The 24,700-nt window shown below is 42.0% G+C and overlaps 1 protein-coding gene across 1 annotated transcript in view; it reads right to left on the bottom strand.

The window, feature by feature from the left end:
* cdh23 (cadherin-related 23) overlaps positions 1–24,700 on the bottom strand; it is a 704,187-nt gene that overhangs the window by 559,320 nt on the left and 120,167 nt on the right. The window contains exons 3-5 of the mRNA XM_041176120.1: positions 15,262–15,404; positions 11,038–11,085; positions 3,109–3,201 (exon numbers count right to left, since the gene is read on the bottom strand). Coding sequence (XP_041032054.1) covers positions 3,109–3,201; positions 11,038–11,085; positions 15,262–15,404 — 284 coding nt within the window. The remainder of the gene's footprint in view (positions 1–3,108; positions 3,202–11,037; positions 11,086–15,261; positions 15,405–24,700) is intronic.

Raw genomic sequence — 24,700 nt, 5'->3', positions numbered from 1 at the left:
GAGTTTTTCCAGGTATTTTTGTTTTTGTTTTGGATTTCCAGCATCCGCAGTTTTTTGCTTTTATCAAGCATCTATCTGCCTCTGCCTTCAAAATATTCAAAGACTCTGCTTCCACCGCCTTTTGAGGAAGAGACTTCCGAAGACTCATGATCCTCAGAAAAAAATTGCTCCTCATCTCTGTCTTAAATGGGTGACCCCTTATTTTTAACCTGTGACCCCTAGTTCAAGATTCTCCCACAAGAGAAAACATCCTCTCCACATCCACCGTCAAGGCACATCTGGATCTTAGCTCAGCTGATCAACTCACCTCTTACCCTTCTAAACTTTAGTGGATACAAACCTAACCTGTCCAATCCTTCCTCATAAGGCAACCCGTCCATTCCTGGTATTAGTCTAGTAAAACCTTCTCTGAACTGCTTCTAACGCTTTTACATCTTTCCTGAAATAACGAGACCAATACTGTACACGGCACTCCAGATGTGGTCTCACCAGTGCCCTGTGTAACTGAAGCATAACCTCCCTACTTTTGTATTCAATTCGCCTCACAACAAATGATAACATTCTATTGACTTTCCTAATTACCTGCTGTACCTGCTTACTAACCTTTTGTGATTCATGCACTAGGACACCCAGATCCCTCTGAATCTCAGAGCTCTGCAATCTCTCACCATTTATATCATATGAACTGTTTTTTTTGACTACATTTACAATTAAAAATTTTAAACTCTGAAGTAAATACTCACATTTATTTTATGACATAATCTGAGGGTTAACCTACAACAACTTGTATTTATAAAGCACCTTCAACTTAGTAAAACATTCATAACAGAGTTCTCAGACAAAATCTGACACTGAACTAGAGAGATACGTGGACAGATGGTCAAACACTTGGTGAAAAAGGAGGTTTTAATGAGTGTCATAAAGAAAAGGGAGAGAGCTAAAGACTCAGACAGCTTCAGGGAGGGAATTCCAGAGCTTAGAGACTAGGAAGATGAAAGCATGGCCACCACTGGTGGAGCAATTAAGACCAGGGATGTTCAAGAGGCCAGAATTGGCAAAACATAGAGATCTCGGAGGCTTGTGGGGTTGGAGGTGGTTCCGGAGATAGGGAGAGGTGAAGCCACGGAGGGACTTGAACACAAAGATGAGCGTTTTCAAAATCAAGAATTTCTGGACAAATAGCAGAAAGCGTTTGTGTGCAAAATAAACTGGATCTTTCTTTGTGGGGGAAATCCACACACTCAGGACCCTGTGAAAACTCTTCGGGGACCCTACAAATACTGCCAGCATTCCCGGGACCTCCAATCTGAATTTCCAAAGGTAACATATATAGCAACAAAAATTACAGTGTAAGAAAGGGCACATTATCACATCTCTCAAAAGCCCCCGCACGTTGTCACAGAATTAAACTAGTTACAGATATTATTTGGATAAACGTGACTTCCATTTCTCACAATGTAAACTCCACAACTAGCATCAACATCAACAACCATTTAATCGATTTTCGGTGATGTTGGCTGACAGGAGAATCTTCTGCAAATAATGTCATAGGATCTTTCATTTTCATCTGAAACACTAGAACATCTGATCTAAAGGATGGCACCCTCAGCGCTGCAGACAGGATTATCTGCTTAGGTTCTGACTGGGCAAGAATGCTACCACTGTGTCAAGCGACCAGTGGATGACTTAATATGGAATTAAAATGAATCAAGACAGCACACTGTACAACCTGTCTCTGACAGACAGAAATCCGATGACCTCATGAACTCCTGGTAAATTACTGAAGACAGGACAATGATTGGTTTTAATACAAGGTTCCTAATAGTCATTTAGTAGTACAGAACTTGGAGTATTGCTGTAAAAAAATACTTCTTTGTCAAAGCTTTTCATCTCGCACTCATCAGAATAATTTGCAAGGATACCAAATGTAAGGGGAACAACAACTCATACTGTATGAGAAGAGAGCGCTGCTTGGTTGACAAGTGGACTCTGATTGGTAGAGGTGTTGCCATGAACAATGCACCAGTTGATGGTGACTAACAGTTAACTGCCAGGCATTGTTTGAAATTTAGACCAGGCAGCTTGACTCTGATTGGTCAATGCATTGCCCTGAGGAATGAACCAGCGAATGGCTGTCACTTATTTTGTTTAGCTTAAATAGACGCAATGTGTGTACCTGTTCTTTCTCTCTGCTAAGGACAGGGCCCTGTGTATTAAATGTAGCTTCTAGTACACTCAAATGCACCACACTGCAAACTTGATTGATAATCTTAAATTGGTTGTCAGCATAATTCTTAGCACACAGGGTTATTTAGCAAATGGTGGCCAATCTCAGAATCACATCTAATGTTGGACACTGTGTTTTGAGTTTTGCAAGCACGGGTTGGTTAGCTACGACCTGTACCTTGCCTGTTGCGAACAGCAAAAGGGTCATGCTGCTTGATACACTCTACCAATCTTTGGAATGTTCATCCCAAAGACTGGTGGATCATATCAAACAGCATGTCCCTTTGGCTGTTCACAATAGGCAAGGTACAGACCCGTACCCAACTAGCCCGTACTTGCAAAACTCAAAACAGTGTCCAACATTAGATGTGATTCTGCGATTGGCCAACATTTGCTAAATAATCCTGTGTGCTAAGAATTATATTGACAACCAATTTATCAATCAAACTTAGTGTGGTGCATTTGCGCGTACTAGAAGCTACATTTAATACACAGGGCCCTGTCCTTGGCAGACAGAAAGAACATGTACACACATTGCGTCTGCTTAAACTAAACAAAATAAGTGACAGCCATTCGCTGGTTCATTCCTCCGGGCAATGCTTTGATCAATCAGAGTCAAGCTGTCTGGTTTAAATTACAAACAATGCTTGGCAGTTAACTGTCAGTCACCATCAACTAGTTTATTCTCCATGACAATGCCTCTATCAATCAGAGTCCACTTGCCAACCAATCAGCATTCTCTTCTCATAATATGAATTGCTGTTCCCTTTATATTTGGTATTCTTGCAAATTGTCCTGATGAGTGGAGGACGAAAAGCTTCAACAAAAATAGTCTCTTTTTTTCAGCAATACACAAGCTTCTTCCTCAAGTTTGTCACCTACCTCAGGAATTCGGACACTATACGGCTGATTGTGGAACACGGGTGGATTGTCATTTACATCACCAACTTGAATATTGACAATGCCTTTAATCACCTGTAAATGAAGAGTCAAAAAATGTTGAGAAATTGTGCAAGATTTCACTTAATTATAAATGAATCAAATGAACATTGGCATTAATGGATTCCTCCACCTTACTAAAAAGTAGTGCTGCTTTTTGGTACGAGCCTAATAGCTTTTGCATTCATTAAGTTGTCATTTAAGATTTGTACACTACCCTGTTCCCACCAAAAATAGAAAAGCATTGTGCAATGAACTTATCAATATGCATTATGCTAAGTGTGAAACAGCTTGATTAATTCATGTAGATCACTCACTGTGAAACCGACTATGATATTGTATATCTAATCAGTACCAAGTAACCACAATTAGATACATCATCTTTCAGGAACACTGATGAAAAGCAAGTTCATTTAATATTTCACTGCAATATTTAAACTTGAACTGCACAGAACTGTGCCAAAAGTGGCTTCAATTTGTTTTTGTTTGAAATATTCCAGGGAAGGAATATAACCTGCTGTAATACTTAGACCACATCAATAGTTAACACCCCAGGCCTCCAGGGCTCATCATTATGGCCAGTTTGTTCTGGCTTAAACCAGCGATTTCAAATACTATTACCTGGTTAAAGGAATAAAAACAGCATGAGCATATCTATTGACTACAGTTTCACAAAAAAATAACAAGCATGTCTACTAAAGCTGGTGGATTTTGCTGGAAGTAGTTCTATTTGAACACTAGGTTCAGAGGTTTCTTTTAAGCTTGTAAAACAACTGTCCCCCAAATCTTGCAACAAGCGCACATAAGTGGCATGAATCACCTCCTTCTGTGTTGCATTATTGTTTGATTTGTAGTGACAACAAGCAGAAACAGCAGGAATGAAGAAAAATCCTCTCTCAGACCTGTCAACATAAATGGTTCCAAGAGCAGATAAAAAAACTCAAGTGTGTTCTTGTTTTAATTGGGAGAAACAGTTTCTATGAATCACAATCCCATCTTCCAGTAGAATCTCGCATCATCTGGTACAGGTCTGTATCACGTGTTTAAAATTGTTGGACTTTGGTGCATTCAACAATTAACACAGACAAGCAAAGACAATGGGGACATCCCTAGCAAAGGGCTAGTGAGGTCAGAGTCTGGGAATTCTGAGGCAAGTAACTCACCTCCTGACTCTCCAAAGCCTGTCCACCATCTACAAGGCACAAGGAGTGTGATGGAATACTCCCCACTTGCCTGGATGAGTGCAGCTCACACAACACTCAAGAAGCTTGACACCATTCAGGGCAAAACTGACCACCTGATTGGCACCACATCCACCACCACCTTAAGCATTCACTCCCCCCCCAACTATGACAGCAGTGTGTACCATCTACAAGATGCACTGCAGCAACTCACCAAGGCTCCTTCAACAGTACCTTCCAAACCCGTGACCTCTACCACCTACAAGGACAAGGGTAGTAGATGCATGGGAACACCGCCACCTGTAAGTTCCCCTCCAAGCCATACGCTACCCTGACTAGGAACCATATCACTGTTCCTTCACTGTTGCTGGGTCAAAATCATGGAACTTCCTAACAGCACTGTAGGTGTAACTACACACATGCATTCCAGTGGTTCAAGATGGCAGCTCACCACCACCTTCTCAAGTGCAATTAGGAGTGGGTAAAAAATGCTGGTCTTGCCAGTGACATTCCCATCCTATGAGAAAAATGCTGATGTCCATTGTTAACTTGCACGTGGTGGAAATGCACTCTAATTGCTGAAAATGAGGAAATTCTGAGGTTTTAATATTAAAATAGCAGTGACGGACTCCTCCAGTTTAATGAGGAGGGGAATTCATTGTCACACTGTTCACTTAAATGGATGAACTGAAAACAAATGACAGCAACAACTTACATTTATATAGCATCCCCAAGGCATTTCAAAGGAGCATTAGCAAAATTTGGCAGTGAGCCACTTAAGATGATAATAGGACAGATGACCAAAGTTTGGGCAAAGAGGTTGGTTTTAAGGTGTATCATAAAGGAGAAGAGAGAGGAGGAGAGGCTTAGGGAGAGAATTCCAGACCTTGGGGCCTAGGCAGCTGAAGTCATGGCTACCAATGGTGGGATGGTGGAAAACAGGGATGCACAAGAGGAGTGCGGAGGTGGTTACGGAACTCGGGAGAGATAAGCAGTTGAATTCATGAGTATTAGCACTTCACAAACAGTCTGAAAGAAGTGAATGTGTTCAAATAGCAATGCATCAAAAAATAAGCAAAGGCAAATGCGGCGTAGCTTTAACACAAATGCCATGGATTGGACACTGGTCTGTGGAGAAAAACAGTCTAATTTCACAGTGCAGGAGGGACAAAGAAGAGAAAGAGTACACAGTAGGAAACTTGTCAATAAATTAACTCTGCCTGAAAGACCTTTCAGATCCGGTCAGAAGATACAAGATCTAAAGAAAAGTGTTAAAGGTGAAAAGGATTTTACAAAGGTCTGACTGTTAATGGAATTCATATCTGTCCACATCAATGAACTACCAGCGAGATATGTATGCTGCAAGCAAGTGTGATGGAGAATTGATCAATAAAACATATGTAGCACTGTAAAATGTGAAGTAGGTAGAAATAGGTGACAGTTTGAAAACATTATCTCCACGTGAAAAAGAGACTTAACAGCTCCAGAAATTTCTTGTTGGAAAACATCGATATCCCAAACAATGCCCAGGCGTTGATAGTGAGTACATAGGATAGAGTACGAAGGTGGAACAGGCTGGGATTCTTTCCTCTTGAAAAGAGGACCCCGATAGAGGGTTTCAAAATTATGAAGGGTTTGGATTGAGTCAAAGTGGAGAAGGTGCTTTCACTTGTGAAAGAATCCAAAACTAGGGACCAACACCAAAGCTCCCTCTAATGGTTTTGGGGGATTCACAGGCAGTTTGTTTAACTGTGTGGCCCCTTTAAATTTTCGCACTGTAATTTAAAGGGGCCAACTGGCTTGTGGTCAGCGTATGGAATATCAGATCGATGTTCAGAGGAACCATTGGCTGTTAAGTATAAGATAGTCACTAGAAAAAAAATCCAGTTGAGGAATTTTGCCTATGAATGTTAAATTAAGAAGTTGAGACGTATTATGGGGAAGCTGAATGGGAGGAGGAATGGAAGAAAAGGCTGATGATGCAGGTTAGGTGGCCGTGTGTAACCTGTGCTTTGTAAAGCCGCAAATCCTACGCAATCCTGAAAATGGAAAACTGCAGAGCAAAGTGCATCAGTGATGGGCAGAACAGGAAGATGCTGCCATGATGCACAATTATTGTCAAAGCCATGGGTTTAACCACTCTCCTCTTATCTTTGCACACCAAACTGGCAGCAACACAGGAGCGGAGACCGCCACAGACAGTATAACCCTCGAGAATTCAAAGCCCTGACCAAGGATGAGCAAAGAATAATTGGGCTATTTGGCTGAGAGTCGCTAGAGGTCGTCAAAACTGGTGCCGACTGAGAAAATACACCAGTACAGGCAGAATTAAGAACATCTTCTGCAACATGTGCTCAATCAGCAGAGCCATACAGTGCCAAAGCTCAAAAAGAGCCTGCAGTAAGAGTAAATTAACCTAACAGATCAGACTGCCTATTACTGATTCAAATCCCAAGTGTTATCTGTGTAAAACAAGAGGAAGAGAGCAGCCTTGGAGAGATAGCAACAGCACTGATCACAAACCATGCTCACAGAGAAGCTAATTATTATCACACTCCTTCCTGTTCCTTCATGGAATGTCACAGAAAATAAAGGCACATTCTATTTGCGCCTCTTTTGGCTCCAAACTATTTTCTCACTAGGTTAGTGTGGCAGGAAAACTACAACAGTTTCTACATGCAGGCTTCTGTCCGAACCAAGCCTGTTTCAGGCCCGATGATGTGACCAGAGCTCAATCTGCAAATTCAAAGGCGGCATTTTTCAAATGGGCGCTCCCTTCACACATACAGGTTAAAATCAGGACTTCCCACATTTGTACACTGTCTTTAACCCAGGAAAAAGATGTCCCAAGGTGTTCCACCGGATCTCAAAATTTGACACTGAGCCGCATAAGGAGATATTGAGACTGGTGATCAAAGGCTTGGTCAAAGAGGTCATTTTGAAGAACTGCCTTAAAAGGAGAGTGGGGAGGGGGGAGCAGAGATTAACTGATGAAATTAGAGAATTGAAGAGCCTAGGCAGTTGAACATATGGCTCCAATGGTGGAGCAGTTCAAATCAGGGAAATGCAAGAGACCGGAAATGGGGGAGTGCAGAGATCTCAGAGGGAGGTTACAGAGTGGCAGGGGCCGTGGGAGGATTTGACTACAAGGATGAGAATCTGGGGTATGATGATGGGTCCCTCAGCAGGTAAAGCCGCACCAGAGATTTAACTGCTCACACCCAATATGTCTGAGAGGGGGGACTGGGAACAGAAGCACAGACTGTGCAGGTGGGGAAAATGGGAACAGACTGGGTATGAGAAGCAGAAGCACAGTTAAAGGCTAAATTTTCTTCGTCAAAGGTCTGGGAAAGTAAGATATGTACAGGTGAATTCCAGGGGACAGGGAAGGGTCATCAATTCGTTGTGTAGAATAGTGTTCGATACAAATATTATTCAGACCACAACAAGAGTCTGAGCTTTAGTGCGATAAACAGTTGGCTGAAAATAAATAGATAGGTTTATCGAAAAGAATGCTGTATAACTTTGTGTAATCAAACTCTTGCACAGAGAAAGTTATTTGGCAACACTTATCAGAAATAGTCGGAAAGGGAGACTAGGCTGTGCGATTTGCCACCAACTGCCACCTGGAATATTGCTTTCTCCTCCACAAACCAAAGAAAAAAAATATACTGAAGTAAAAAGAAAACAAATGATCCTTGGCTTTCCTTAGAAATGAACGACAATTAGGAAATGGACTATTTTTGAACCAATTATCAGCTGCAAGGAAGCTCTTCTGGGATAGCGAACTTTCCGCAAATCTTGATGTCCTGTCATTAACCCACTTCCAAATATTGAATTGGGCCTGCAACCCCCTCCAAATACAGACAAGTCCCAGAAACCCTCTTGAAAATATTAGCACAGTCCATTAGATCTACCACAAATATGAGGATAGTTCAGCTGCCTCTCCTCCCCCACCCTCTTTTACAAATTCCCTAGGACCTCCGAACTTCCAAAAGTGTCAGATGGAAAACACCAGTAAATAATCTGTGTTGGCAGCACGAATAATGTGCTAACTCAACAAGTGCAGAAATCTGATAAGCTCCATGATCTCTGGAATCTCCTCAAGTTAACCCAAAATGGTTTAGCTCAGTTAAACTCAAGTTATTCCGACTCTCGTTCCTCACACAGCTAAAAAGATTTGCTCTGCCTTTTTTTTTACATGCCTCACACCTCAGTAATGGTTGGAAAAATACAGTTTCAATTCAGCCCTGCAAATCAATAAATTTACTGAAAATAGGAACGAAATGTGCAACACTACTTGGCTAAGTGTAAGAAGCAATATTTCCTTATGTCTTCAGAACAACAATTTGATTACAAATTTACAAAATCCTTAAGGTGTCTATTTAGATCACAATATCTTGCATTTTCCTTCCAAATGTTTGCTGCAATCTGAAGAGAACAAACTGATGTAAAAATGCTGCCTTATGCAAGATGTGACAGCAATAAATGAATGTTGTCCACACTGCTTGGCTTGTCACAGTCTCCTGGTGTCAGCTCAGGATTGTTCTTTAGCTAAAACAAAAACAGAATTACCTGGAAAAACTCAGCAGGTCTGGCAGCATCGGCGGAGAAGAAAAGAGTTGACGTTTCGAGTCCTCATGACCCTTCGACAGAACTTGAGTTCGAGTCCAGGAAAGAGCTGAAATATAAGCTGGTTTAAGGTGTGTGTGTGGGGGGTGGAGAGATAGAGAGACAGAGAGGTGGAGGGGGTTGGTGTGGTTGTAGGGACAAACAAGCAATGATAGAAGCAGATCATCAAAAGATGTCAACGATTGTCGTTGACATCTTTTGATGATCTGCTTCTATCACTGCTTGTTTGTCCCTACAACCACACCAACCCCCTCCACCTCTCTGTCTCTCTATCTCTCCACCCCCCACACACACACCTTAAACCAGCTTATATTTCAGCTCTTTCCTGAACTCGAACTCAAGTTCTGTCGAAGGGTCATGAGGACTCGAAACGTCAACTCTTTTCTTCTCCGCCGATGCTGCCAGACCTGCTGAGTTTTTCCAGGTAATTCTGTTTTTGTTTTGGATTTCCAGCATCTGCAGTTTTTTTGTTTTTATTTTTGTTCTTTAGCTAGTCTCCCAATCCAACATCTCCAAGAGCTACAGAGTCACATCACGTGACATGCTTTCTATACCCAGACATACACCTTAGGTGGGTCAGGATAATTAAAGTGAGTAATGCAGACCTTGCAGAATGGACACTGCACTTATTGTAGAATTGTAGAATGATGCAGCACACAAAGGAGGCCACTGGGTTTTAGTGGTCACCCAGAAATGTCGACTGATCTCGTATACCATTACGGATGCCAGCAGAGTGAACGCTGGCCACACTGTACAGGCAAGCCAAGCATTTCTTGCAGATGCTCCCACTTATTTCAGGAAATGCCTGTAGGCCAGAAAATGGAAGTTACAAACACAGCTTTTCAGCACCAGCTGTAGATCTGTCATCTTGTCCTAAAATTCACCCCATTGTGAAAAAGCTACGCACTCCAGAACAAGGTGAACATTTGTGGAGCTACATCCACCACATCCGAGCACGTAAAAGGCTGACAAATTCTTTTTTTGCACTGCATTTTCTGTAATACATTTTCTCCAATGCACTATTTGTAACTACCCCTTCTCAGGATTGTGCAATTTTTTATTTCAGACTTCGGAGATTGGTACATAAAGCAGAAAAAAGACCCAAGAAACAGTCCAGAAATAGCTGGATGCCATGAAATGGGGAAGCTGTAGGCTTCTTCAGGGAGGGACAAGCAGCCTTCCTAACCTGGTGATGTAATGGTATTGTCACTGGACTGGTATTCTAGAGACCCAGGGTAACGCTCTTGAGACCCGGGTTCGAATCTCACCACGGCAAATGGTGAAATTTGAATTCAATAAAAATCTAGAATTGAACGTCTGATTATGACCACGAAACCATTGCCAATTGCTGTAAAAACCCATCTGGTTCACTAATATCCTTTAGGGAAGGAAATCTGCTGTCCTTACCTGGTCTGGCCTCCATGTCGGCTCTTAAAAAAATGCCCTCTGAACAAGGGTAATTAGAGATGGGCAATAAATGCTGGCCTAGGCAGCAATGCCCACATCCCATGAACAAATAAAGATAAATCATTGGGTCAGTTTATTATTCCTGTGATCTAAGAGTTCTAATGCCATTCTATAAGAGTGGGTATAACAATGGGCTATTACAGTAAGGCACTGTTGGGGAAATTACTACATATGCAAGGAAAGCAACACAAGGTGATTGGACATATCAACAAACAATTTGTGCAGGTGATTGGACAACCTTTTCCGACACCTGCCCCAACTGTTAGTCAAGCTAACACCTGGGGCAGGTCAAAAAGCGGAGGGGGAAAACAAAATACAGGGTCAAATTGAGGGAAACCCATTCAAAAATACAATCCCCAAATTATTTTAATCAAGCCAGTTTCTGAAGGCCATGTCCATCCTGTGTTGCATCATGAGACAAAATAATTCGCCAATGTTCTCCCCCACAATCACACAGATTGTCAAATCCCTTCTTAAAGGGCACATTTATCAAACTGATCGCAAATAACCAGCATTTCTTTTTTACTTGAGGGACAAGTAAGTTGAATTACTCAAGTCTTTACTTTGTTAGAAAAACAATTTTTTTACTTACACTTTGCTTGTCACTGACGGAGAACTCTACTTGAAGTTCCGAAATTTCCTGAAAAAGAAGGCATTCGGGAGTGATGATGCGGGAATTGTTAAAAATAACAACAGAAGTGTACAAGGTCACCGGTTTGGAGTTTTTTTTGCAGAGAATAAATAGGAAGACAGAATACAATCCCCAGACACTAAGAGCATTTCAAGCTAGCGACCGCAACATATTTCAGGATGAGATATAGTTGCATCAAAGTCCTGGACCTTTCTGCCTACCAGCACTATGGAAGTACCCCTCGTCACACGGACTGCAGTAGCTCATCACCACCTTTTCAAGAGCCATTAATGATGGGCACTAAATGAATGGACAAAAAAACTTGTTGACGTATAGTCTATGAGAAATAAGGTGGGTCAGAGACAGCAATTCTTTGTCCCAATAGTGAAACTATAATCAAAGATACTGGAAGCATTTGCATCATCATGGACCTTATATCACTAGGGTGCAATATATCAATTTTAGAAAAAGATCGGCAAGCACAACCTAGCACCAAGCAATGCAAAGGAACCATTTTTTCTCAATGGTCCAATTTTCATGCTCCCAATATTTTGACCAAAATTGCTGGTGTGTTACTAAGTATGGAACAGTATGTCTCACTTCCCTGGTATGACAGATCATCTTCAGCATTTCACATTCACCACTTTACTTTTTTAGATCCTAAGAACGAGGAGTAGGCCATTCGGCCTCTTGAGCCTGCTCCGTTATGCAATCAGATCATGGCTGATCTAATTGTGGCCTTAACTCCACCTTCCTCCCTGTCCCCCATAGCCCTCAACTCCCTTGTCGATCAAAAACCTGTCTAACTCAGCCTTGAATATTATTCAATGACCCAGCCTCCACTGCTCTCTGGGCAAGAGAACTCCAAAGACGAACAACCACTGAATAAAAAATTCCTCCTCATCCCCATCTTAAATGGCAGACCCCTTATTTTTAAACTGTGTCCCCTACTTCTAGATTCATAGAAACATAGAAAATAGGAGCAGGCCCTTTGAGTCTGCTCCGCCATTCAATATGATCATGGCTGATCCTCTATCTCAATGCCATACTCCTGCTCTCCCCCCTACCCCTGTATGGATGCATTTATCAAAATGCATCTACCCTGTCAAACCCCCTCAGGATCTTGTATGTTTTAATAAGTTACAGTTAATAACCCAAGGTGAGAAATAGAAAGCACCATCATAAACGTGCTTGTCTATAATCAGTACCACACATCATCTGGTTTACTAGAAGATCATACAGGAATCTTACACGAACACTGAGGTAATATTTAGGTGTAACGCACACGACAGGTATTTCCTCGGGTTACTGCCACAACCGAGAAGAGCCCGAATTAGTCACTCCCAGCAGCAGTGAGTTACATCCAAGTGTAGCAAAAACCCAGAAGTTTTCAACAAACTAACCAGGAGTGAAGTTGTCCATTTGTGGCTATGCAGCACCACAGGAACGGTACCAGAGACTCCCCAGGGCACTTGCCATTTGTCTCCAGCTTGGTTTCCAAGGCTGATCTCAGACATAAATTGCTTCCCAATTTATAAACCAAATCAGGGCCCGCTGTCAAATCCAATGTTTTCAGGAAAATGAGCAGCTGCAGGACCTTTTTTCCCCCTCACTTGTCCTATTTAAATTATAAATCTATTATGAAATCCTGGAAGATTATGCAAGGGAATGTATTTGATAAAAGGATGCTGCTTTTGAGTTTGAATTGAGCTGATTGAGAGATTTTACAATTCATATTATTTCATCTTCCACACATTCAGATAAGGCGAATGAAACCTAGCCCCACAAGTGGCTGACTTGCCATTTCTGTGCTACAAGATTGAACGGGGACATGACAAATGGCAACAATCAATTCAATTTACAAATATGGAACACTGAAGTAATTTCTTCTGCCCATCATCTTTTCACTTGGAATAATGAAATATATTCAATGCCATGTCACAGGGAGACAGAGAGAATGCAGTAAGACACATGATACATTTCTTGTTTCAAATACAAGTATAAGTGGAGAATTAGACGTGTCTCGAATGCACATGCACTAAATTAGCAGCTACTTGATGAGAAACCCTTGGCAAGTCTTCTCATGAAGTAAGGGACCCCTGGTAAACAAGAGACTCGTGGTGACCAGAAGGCATGTTTCTGATTTAAGAGAAATGTGTACTATAGTTGGGGAGTATCTCATGGTGATGGTTATAGTACCTGGAGTGTCAACCCAGGGATCACCGATTTATATCCCACCATGGCAGATTGAGAAACTCAAGTGAACTAATATAGTACAGGTACAGTGTCTCCAAACTGGCAAAATCAGCACCGAGGCCGAGCCAGATTTCAGATCTCGTCAGATGTCGGGTCAAGTTGGGTCAGGTGGGGTCAACGGTCGCTTGCAGGGTAGGAATGGACTGGCGAGTGAAGTGGCAAAGCCGATATCTAGTCAGGCCCTACACTATGCTAATAAGACATCCAGCCAAATTGTCCAGGTAAGTTTTCGTTTCAATTAAAATTGATGACTGGCACATTATAAAAATGAATGATTTCCGGTTTTTAGACAGCCAGATTTGAGACACTGCACTCTAGCAAATTGTAGGTTGGTATGTAAATAATTTATTATGAAAGATGTTAGTTAGATGCAAAACCCAACAGATTTACTAATGCCCTAGCAAGGTCATGCCTGCTCTGACCTACAGTCATTCTGATTAAATCACATTCTGAACATGCTTAGCATAGAATCCCATTTACAGTGAGTTTTAAAATAAATTTATACATTTTCCATAAAAGACTGGTAATTTTATTAAATATTGAAGATGTGAAGCTATAGTGAACCGAGTCTTTGGCTCCAACTTTGAAACTTTTGATTTTCCATCTTTGAAGAACATATTCCTCTACACCCATGACCCCTCTGCACACTGACCAACATAAGCTCCTGTTTAACAGCACCTCAATTTTAATCTTTTCACCCTTATCTCCGAATCCCTCAATGACTTTGCCAATTCCTTATCTCTAATCTCCTCTAAGCCAACAATTGAGATTGCTGTGCTCCTCCAAAGCTGGTCTCTCTAGCATCCTCAATTTTAATCACCTCAACACTGGTGGCTGTGCCTTCAGCTGCTTGGGCTCCAAGCTCTGGAATTCCCTCCGTAAGCCTCCTTGACTCTCAACTCTCCTTTAAAACACTCCTTAAAACTTCTTTAACCAAACTTTTATATCTTGTGTCTTGGTGTTAAACTTTGTTTGACAATGTTTCTGTGAAGGGGGTCTTGGGACATGTTGCTACATTAAAGCCACCATATAAATACAAGTTATTATGGTTCCACTAGAAATCCTAGCTTCAGGCTATATAGATTTTTTTTTCCAATCCTCTCATCTGCTTCCTCATTTCAACCAATCCATATTATCGCATATTTCTTCACGCATTTTCCCCCATTACAGGCAACAGGAGAGGGGTCACAAATATCCCGTCTGCAAGGGGAATGTTTGAATATTAGGACACAGAGGATAGAGAAGGGGACAGGAGGGCATAAAGAACAGGTGGAATTCTTTGCTGGGTGGGGGGGCCGGTTCTGCATATTTAAACAGAGCGCACTGTAACAGCACTCCCATGACATTTCCATGTTAGGATTGTGCTCAAGGAAAGTTAAGCTATGCAAGAGGCTTATTTATCCTTAAAAACATTTTTTTAAAAATCAAGTTAACCAAGACATTCTTGGCCATTACGATACGCAGGCAAAAGGAGTGATGAAAGCTGCAAACCATGTTAATCCACTGTAAAATACAACTGAATTGCTACAGGCACTTGTGGGAGTCTATTACTGCTAATTAGTGGACATTTGTTTTTCTATCGAATTGATGACTATTACTCACTGCAAATCATCAAGATCAAATTGGCAGTAATTTATTCCCAAGGGCTGAATGTAGCTTAATTAATAGATTCTTTAGTTAAGATAAATCACTGCACCTTAGAACGAAACCAGGGCTTGGCCTAAATAGCCAAGTGGTTATGGTACTGGGTTTGTAACCCCAAGATCAAGAGTTCAAATCTCACAATGGCAAACTATGAAACAATGTAACTTCATCTGAAACAGATGGAAAATGGGTTTGTACTCGAAAGAGTTAGAACGAAACCAGCATTAAGATGCAAGGTCTTGTGTTATACTGCACCTCCAGACTTGCCAAAAGCAATTAAATTACCTCTCTATCCAAAGGCTGGCGAAGCCAGACAACTCCAGTCTCACTTTCCACCGCAAAATACTTGCTGGCTTCTTCCCCGACAACACCAAACACAAGTGTATCGTTGTCCGGATCCCTCGCCCACAGTTTAGTAATGGAGGAGCCTGCAGATACATCAAAAGAAAATGATCAGTCAACAATTTCGTAACATCTTAAACATGCTGAGCAGAGGTTGGGTATATGCTCTACCACAATTGAACTAATGCAGAAGGTATTTATAGCAGAGATGTGTGTGTGGGGTGTGCGGTGTGTGCGTGCGTCTGGGTGTGTGTGTGTTCAAGCAGACCACATAAGCGTTTTCTCAAGCTTCAATTGGAGAAATTATGATTCCATGGCCTGGAGCTTCCATGAAGTGGGAATCACCATTGGATTACTGCTCAGCTCCTACTTATCTCTGTCCCGACGCTGCTCTGCATTTCTGGCTGGATCTTCCGAGGCCAGCGTCTAAACTAAAGAAGGGTCCAGTCCCACAAAGAACGCCATCTCAGCTGGAACATCGGAGGGGATGACAGGGTACTGTCCCCCTTTCCACAGCAGTAGCTGCCAGTAGGCAAGTTTAAATGCCCAGTGTGAACGTTAGTGAATGAGCGAGTGGATGAATGAGTGAATGTGGACGTGTCGGGGTGGGCGAGTCGGGATGGGTTGGCAGGTCGGGAGCTAGTCAGGTGGGGGTGGGGGTTAGTTTTGTGGCAAATTCCTGGAATGTATACAAGATGTTTTTCTAGAACAGTATGTTGAGGAACTAACTAGGGAACAGGCTATTTTAGATCTAGTATTGTGCAATGAGAAAGGGCTAATTAATGAACTTGCTGTAAAGGAATCTTTAGGGAAGAGTGAACATAATATGGTAGAATTCTACATTAAGTTTGAAAGTGATGTAGTTAAACCCAAAACTAGGGTCTTAAATCTAAACAAAGGGAAATACAAAGGTATGAAGGGCAAGTTGGCCATGGTAGATTGGGAAACTACATTAAAAGGTAGGATGGTAGGCAATGGATAGCATTTAAAGAATTATTACCTTGTTTACAACAAATATACACATTCTTTTGAGGCACAAAAACCCTACAGGAAAAGCAATCCAACCGTGACTAACAAGAGGAGTTAAAGATAATATTAGATATCAAAGGAAGAAGCTTATAAAGTTGCCAAAAAAAGGTACTAAGCCTAAGGATCAGGAGCATTTTAGAATTCAGTAAAGGAGGACCAAGAAGCTGAGAAAGAAAGGGAAAATTGAACACGAGAGTAAATTATTGAGAAACAAAAACAGACTGTAAAAGCTTCTGTAGGGATATAAAAAGGAAAAGATTAGCAAAGACAGATGCAGGCAGACAAGAGAATTTATAACAGGGAATAAGGGAATGGCAGGGAAACTAAACAAATACTTTGTGTCTGTCTTCACAGAGGAAGATACAAAAATCCTCCCAGAAGGAGAGAACCAAGAGGGTAGCTGAAATGAGGAACTGAAAGAAGTTAATATTAGTAAAAAAGTAGTACTGGAGAAATTAATGGGACAGAAAGTTGATAAATCCCCTGAGTATGATCTACATTCCAGAATATTGAAAGAGGTGGCTGTAAAGATAATGGATGTGTTGGTGGTCATCTTCCAAAATTCTGTAGATTCTGGAATGGTTCCTGCAAATCAGAAGGTGGCATATATAACCCCATTATCTAAGAAGGGAGGGAGAGAGAAAATGGATAACTACAGGCCTGTTAGCCTGACATCAGTAGTAGGAAAAGTGCTAGAATTGATTATAAAGGATGTGATAACTGGCCATTTAGAAAATAATGGTAGGATTTGGCAGAAACAACATGAATTTATAAAAGGGAAATTGTGTTTGACACACCTGTTGGACTTTTTGAGGACGTAACTAGCAGAATGGATAAGGGGGAACCAGTGAAGGTGGTGTATTTGGTCTTTGAGAAGGCTTTTGATAATGTCAAAATGTTAACAAAATTAGAGCACGTGGAACTGGGGTAAATATACTGACATGGATTGAGAACTGGTTAATGGACAGGGAACAGTAGGAATAAGCAGATCATTCCCATGTTGGCAGGCTGTGACTTGTGAGGTACCACAAGGATCAGTGCTTGTGTAAAAGCAAAATACTGTGGATGCTAGAAACCGGAAACAAAAACTGAAAATGCTGGAAAAACTCAGCAGGTTGGCAGCATCTGTGGAGAGAGAAACAGAGTTGACATTTCAAGTCCATATGACCCTTCTTCAGAGCTGAAGAGAAGTAGAAATGTGATGAAATTTATACTGCTTAAGGGGGGATGGAGCAGGTGAGCTGGATAGGCGGCCAATGATAGGTGGGGCCAAAGGAGAGATTGATAAAGATGTCATGGACAAAAGGACAAAGGGAGTGTTAATGGTGTTGAGAAGGACTAAAAAAGGTGCTGATAGTGGCATAAAGGTAAGAAAGCAGAATGTGATAATAACCCCCATCTATCACTGGCCTTCTATCCAGCTTCACCTGTTCCACCCTCCCGCCCCCCCCCCCCCCCCCAACACCCGCTTAAATTTCATCACATTTCTACTTCTCTTTAGCTCTGAAGAGTCATACAGACTTGAAACGTCAACTCCATTTCTCTCTCCACAGATGCTGTCAGGCCTGCTGAGCTTTTCCAACATTTTCTGTTTTTGGATCAGTGCTCAGGCCCCAGCTGTTCACAATCTGTATCAATGATTTGGACGTGGGGACCAAACATAATATTTCCAAATTTGCTGGTGATACAAAACAAGATGGGAATGTGAGTTTGAGGAGGATACAAAGAGGTTCCAAGGGGATTTAGACAAGCTAAATGAGTGGACAAGAACATGGCAGATCGAATATAATGTGGAAAAGTGTGAAGTTATCCACTTTGGTAGGAAAAACAGAAATTCAGAGTACCTCTTAAATGGTGAGAGGTTGGGAAGCATTGATGTCCAAAAGGGACCTGGGTGTCCTTGTTCACGAGTCACTGAAAGCTAACATGCAGGTGCAGCAAGCGATTAGCAAGGCAAATGGAATGTTAGCCTTTACTGCAAGAGGGTTTGAGTACCGGAGTAAAGACACCTTGCTCCAACTGTATAAAACCTAGAGACCGCACTTGGAGTATTGCGTACAGTTCTGGTCTCCTTACTTAAGGAAGGATATACTTGCCATAGAGGGAGTGCAACAAAGGTTCAGAAGACTGATTCCAATTGTCTTATGAGGAGACTGTATCTGCATTCTCTAGAATTTCGAAGAATCTGATTGAAACATACAAAATTCTTATAGGGCTCGACAGGGTAGATGCAGGAAGGATATTTCCCCTGGCCTGGGCGGGCGGGTGGTTGGGGGGGGCGGGGTCTAGAACTGGGGAACACAGTCTCAGAATAACAGGTAGCCCATTTAGGGCAGAGACGAGAAGGAATTTCTTCAGGCCCAGAAAGCGGTGGAAGCTCAGTCAGTGAGTATGTTCAACACAGAGATCGATAACTTTCTAGAAGGCAAAAATATTAAGGGATGTGGGGATACTGTGGAAAAAGGATGCTGAGGTAGATCAGCCATTATCTAGCTGAATGGCAGAGCAGGTTCGAAGGGCCAAATGGCCTACTCCTACTCCTACTTCCGATGTCTCCAACTCTAACTCAGAGTCGGAGACTCTTTCAGAAGGTCTTGGGGTGCAAAGGAATTGCCCATTGGAAGTTCAAACTTCCCAGGCAATTCCCACAGAGGTCAGCACATCGGAACTTCTGTGGGCTCCCAACGTGCACCTTGCATCGTATGTCCAGTGTCAGATGATCCAGAGACCGGAATGTGCCAACCAGCATCATTTGGTTTGAAGTGAACAGTTGCAATTTATTTCGCAACAGCCGCCAAATAATTATAACTTATTGTTACACAAAACAGCCCCAGTGCTTCATTGTGCTTCGTTTTTTTCTCTCAAAACACCTTGTAGTTTTGATCTTGTCAGAAGAATGGAGATTGTGTGACCTGAGAGAAACATTTAAGATCATGAAGAGGTGCGAAAGGGTAGACGTGGAGAAGACGTTTCCAGTTGTGCATGAGGACAGAACCAGGAACCATAAATACGAAGCAGTCACTAGTAAATCCAATAGGGAATTCAGGAGAATTACTCAGTGGTGAGAATGTGGAACTCACTACCAAGGTTAAGGTGAGTAGCAGAGATGCATTGAAGGGGAAGTTCGATAAACTACTGAGAGGAAAGGAATAGTTTATGTTAATAGGGTGAGATGAAAAGGGTTGGGAGGAGACTCATATGGAACACATCCATTGGGCTAACAGGTCTGTTCTTGTGCTCTAAATACTTTGTAATACTAGGGACACATTTAACGCACATGATTGTCTTACAAAACATGTATACTTTAACTTGGACTTCACCACATTACCCAAGCTGAGGCTCCAGTACAGCACTGAGGGAGTGCTGCCTAACCATAGATACTAAGTGAAGCCTCACCCACCTACTCCTGTAATTCAGCTAGGTGCAGATGATCTGCAGACACCATTCAAACCAGAGCAAGAAGCGCCACTAATACCCCAGCCAAGGATTTCTGCTTCCACTAATACTAAATGGTCTTTCAGCCATTGCTGTTTGTGGGTTCAAGCTTTGCACAATATGACCTGCTACATCTACTGACACAAGGATGATCCCACATTTTAAATCAATTCATTATAAATACTGCGATATGTTACCAAGCAATGCGATAAGTTGCTATATACATCCAAGTTTTCCATTTCTCTCTTTTTGGCTTTAGCTACGCAGCACAGATAGAAGAAAAGCCTTAACATTTTTGGATTTAAAATGTTAAATAGTGCAGTACTAAATAAATTTAGTCAGTAAAACTATGACAGCCTTTAGAGTTTGTAAGCATGTCCTCTCCATGGCTCTGCCACCTCAGTTAAGTACTTACACCCTCCAGAATTGGGCAGCGTGTCAATCCGTGATGTGCACTGTTGTACAATTACATCATTTCTGAAAGTCAGACCGACTTGGTGTTTCTCTCTGAAGACCGAGTCTCACCTCCCTCAAGTAGAGCTTGAGTTGTGGGGTTTTGGAGTTGTTCAACTGAATTAGGTTTAGTTTTGGTTTGATTATTGTATTGTAAAGAGTCATGAAAACTTAAATTAGAGATTAACTATATTGATGATGCTTTTGCTGAAGTAGTGGGATTTACTTGAGGATTCGGATTCCATTCACCGTAGAAGTAATTCTTATGTAAACATTACAAGATTTTTCTATTCCTGCACACTTGCTTTGATTTATAACAACTTTCATTTATATAGCACCTTTAATATAATAGAACATTTAAAGTCACTATACAGCAGTGTTTTCAAACAAATTTAACACCGGCCAAAAGCTTGGTCAAAGAGGTCGGTTTTAAGGAGCATCGTAAAGAAGAAAAGAGAGGTAGAGAGGCAGAGCGCGTTAGGGAGGGAACTCCAGGGCTTAGGGCCCAGGCAACTGAAGACATGGAAATCAGTAGCGTAAGCAATGAAAATCAGAGATGTGTATGAGGCCAGGTTTGGAACAACGCAGAGATCTTAGGATTGTAGGGGTGCAGGAGGTCACAGAGATAGGGGGGTGAGGACATGGAAGGATTTGAAAACAAGGATGACAATTTTAAAACTGACCACTGCTTGACTGTGAACCAACGTAGACCAGTGCGCAGGGGTTGAGCAAGAGGCGGTTGGGGACGGGGGGGGTGGGAAGAGCAGTGGTAAGCACAGATTAAATATATATCAGCAGGAGGCCCATGTGGAGCAAATGCACTCAACTCTGGACCGACAGGAAACACGGGTAATACCATTCCACAAACCACACTGCACTAGATTGTCAGGCTACAGAAAGTGCACCTGACGCTAAAATGACCATTGATGCAGATATAAACCAGTGCTTCGTTGGTCTGTTACGATTTGGATTTGCACTCGGTGCTGCATCAGCAAGAATTTCATGTTCATGCTCCTCGGCAGGGGGGGGGGCCTGCTAGGGAACCTGGACCTCACTCACCCTTGGCCTTTGTCCTAAACTTCACAATCAGAAATTAATTTCTCCACGTATAAATTAGTCATAGATAAAAATATAGTCAACTTTTAAGGGAGGAGGGGGTGTTTGATGATACTTAGACACACAATTGATCATCAAATGCCACATGGCCAAACATCCAGGGATCTGTCACATCAGAGTTGGCTCCCTATTCCAGAAGTTCCACTATATGACAAACTTCACTTGGCAATAATTCCATAACATTATGCTGCTATAAGAAAATAGCAATCAACAGACTGGATTGCAATCAGCATCAAGTGAGGACAAAGCCAGAAAATGTTCACAAGATACTTAATGGATTATGCAGTTAATTGCACAGCTTCAGAGAGATGAGAGACAAATGTGTCTTATTGCCTTTTAATTCTTCGATTTCAATTAGCTTTTCACCAGCATGTTTTTATTTAACTCTGCACTCAGATGCCGGATTAACTGGCATCAAAACTTAGAGATGTATTAAACTAAGCTTCAAAGTAATTTTCAATTTTGACAAATCCTTTTGCTCTTCTCTTGTTAGGACATTAGCAGTAATCTTCAGCGTTAAAGTGCAGGTTAGTGTCAGTTTTGACAATTCATTTATTGTACTCACTGCCTAGAGTATTGCTTCCAGTTTATTGCAATTTGGTATTAAATGTACTGTGAAGATACCCTGACAAGAATTTCTGCTCCTCTAAGAAGCCTCTACAGCCATATCAATGTGGCTGGACAAAGTCTGCAGCTCCACTGACTTGGTATTTTAATTCTTAAATATGGAAAATCTAAATCCTAGAAATAATCACAAGAACGTAGCCACTGAAGGCCGAGTGTGAGCTTCAATATTTCAACAGCTTGTATTTATATAGCGCCTTTAACATAGTAAAACATCACAAGGTGCTCCACAGATGTGACAAACAAAATGTGACACCAAAGCCACATAAGAAGCAAAAAACAAAAATAAAAATACAAATACCTGGAAATACTCAGCGGGTCTGACAGCATCTGCGGAGAGGAACACAGTTAACGTTTCGAGTCCGTATGACTCTTCAACAGAACCACATAGTAAGCAATTAGGACAGACAATGAGCATGGCCACAGGGACAGCATGAACCACTTTAAAGAAGTCTGGGTTGTTTTTTTTTAAAAAGTATTTTCTATCTTATTCTCCTTGGCAATAATTAACTTAAGAGCTGACTTTACTCTGCTCAGACGGTACATACAGAAAAGGAATGTTAACCCACCCAGCCACTTGTCTTCTGGTTATTGACCTATATGCCAATGGGAACAATTTTGCCCTATTTACTATGGTGGTGCAGTGGCAATGTCACTAGGCTAGTAATGCAAAGGCCCAGGGCTAATACTGTGGGAACATGGGTTCAAATCCCACCACGGCAGCTGTGGAATTTAAATACAAATAATTAATAAATTCAATAAAAACATCCAGAACTGAAAGCTAGTTTCAGTAACGGTGACCATGAAACTATCAATTGTTTTAAAAACCCATCTGGTTCATTAAGGTCCTTTGGAAAAGGAAATCTGACCTACATGTGACTCCGGACCCACATGGTGCTTGACCGTTAACTACCCTCTGAAATGGCCTTTCAAGCCACTCAGTTCAAGGGCAGTTAGGGATGGGCAACAAATTCTGGCCTTACCAGTGACGTCCACATCCCCATGAAAGGATTAAAAAAAAACTCCCTATGTTACATTCAATGGGAAGAGGGATAAACGCAAGGGAAAAATGAATAGAAGGACTTACACACCACCTCACGCTTAACCACGATGGGATTAATTTGCCATTTAAGTGCACATTCTATGAATTTATTCATATCTCGGGTCACAGTCTTCAATATTAACTGTTCGGAGTTCATACGAACATTGCTTGAGGAAGAAAGGTGGGAAGAGGCTCATACGGAATCGAAACGCTGGCACAGGCCAGTTAGGGTGACTGACCGGTTTCTGTGCTCTCACTGTTCTATCAAAATCCTTCATAAATTAACTCCTATATTAGATTTCACTCTTAACCTTCTGGTTTAAGGAGAACAATCGCAGTTTCTCTGATCCGGACACTAACTGTTAAATTCTTGAGAACTGGGTTTGAAAACTGCAGTGAGTAAACATACTTTTCTCCGCGACAGTAGATTCCAGAGGGGAACCGCAGTACAACAAAATGATAGGCGAGCATCATTTTGGGCCTGTGAGTGCTAAAAAGCCTTTCGAGAGGTCACCCACACCCACAAGACTGATATCACACCACGCTGGCTTCTCCCCATCAGCTCCCATCTCAACTTATCTGCCAATGGATCAAGGATGATGACAGAGAAGCAAAGGAGAAAAAGAGGGAGAAAAATATACACCAAGTGTAAGTTTGTTTTCAGCGTTGAATTTTTATACGTTTATCTGTTTAATCAGATTAGTATGGAGCCCTTCAACTCTCCTCGAAGTCTCACACTGCAGAAGATTTCACAGCGTCACTATATGGAAGGCTTATAGAGCATCTGTGCCTCAAACACCTCGTTAATTCAAAACAAGGATAAATACAAATTAAATTAATTACATTGGAGGTAGATCATTTATAAACTCCAGCAGAGATCTCCATGGGCATACTAGCCAGACATTGAAAACTGATGATAGAGAAGGAAGGTGCTGGAAGAGGCATCTGGACTGGTGGTTAAGAGCTGGAAGGGCCCATTATCGATTGAAATTTGTAGTTGTCCTCCTCATGTCGATGTATGATAGTCATAGAGTAGGTGGCTAGTTTTTGTCAGGTGTGCATGTAATTTCCTGCATTACTAGCCGTCATACTGAACTTGTCAAGTTGAATAACTTGGGTTCATGAGGCATAACTTTGTGTGCCCGCTGGTGTTGGCTGTGCTCGGCGGCATGAGTGGGCAATATGGTGAGAAGGCCAGAAATCGACGGTGTGAAACCAGTTTACGATCGTCTGCTTGGCTCATCGATGGTGCATGCGTTCCCCGCCACCTGAGGTTGGGAACCTCATTGTAATGTATCTGCATATCATGACAAGGCCAACCTTCCGGAATCATCCTCCCACCTTGGATTGTCCAGCTACTTGGGAAAACACGCCGGTGCAGGACACGTCCAGACAAGTGTGACGTGTGGAAGTCAGGACTTATCGCCAGCGCCTTGCTCACATCGCGGACGTCCAAGGGGCAGAGGATGCCGGAGCCCAACGCCAATGGCTCACTGGAGGAACGTCCACGGCATGCTGGGTGGATTCTCATGGACATGGCCCTGCCGTGAAGCAGAGCTTGGAAGTTGGAAAGTCACCGTTGAGGGTCTGCTCACAACGGATGATGGTCGAGGGGGTGGAGAGGAAGGTCCAGCTGTGTTTGGGAGAGGGAGATGTACTGAGGGGCAGGGAGGCCGAGGATCG

The sequence above is a fragment of the Carcharodon carcharias genome, chromosome 28 (assembly GCF_017639515.1).
Source record: "Carcharodon carcharias isolate sCarCar2 chromosome 28, sCarCar2.pri, whole genome shotgun sequence".
Lineage (NCBI taxonomy): Eukaryota > Metazoa > Chordata > Chondrichthyes > Lamniformes > Lamnidae > Carcharodon > Carcharodon carcharias.
The sequence above is the reverse complement of the archived record's forward strand: the minus strand, read 5'-3'. Positions and strand labels throughout refer to the sequence as shown.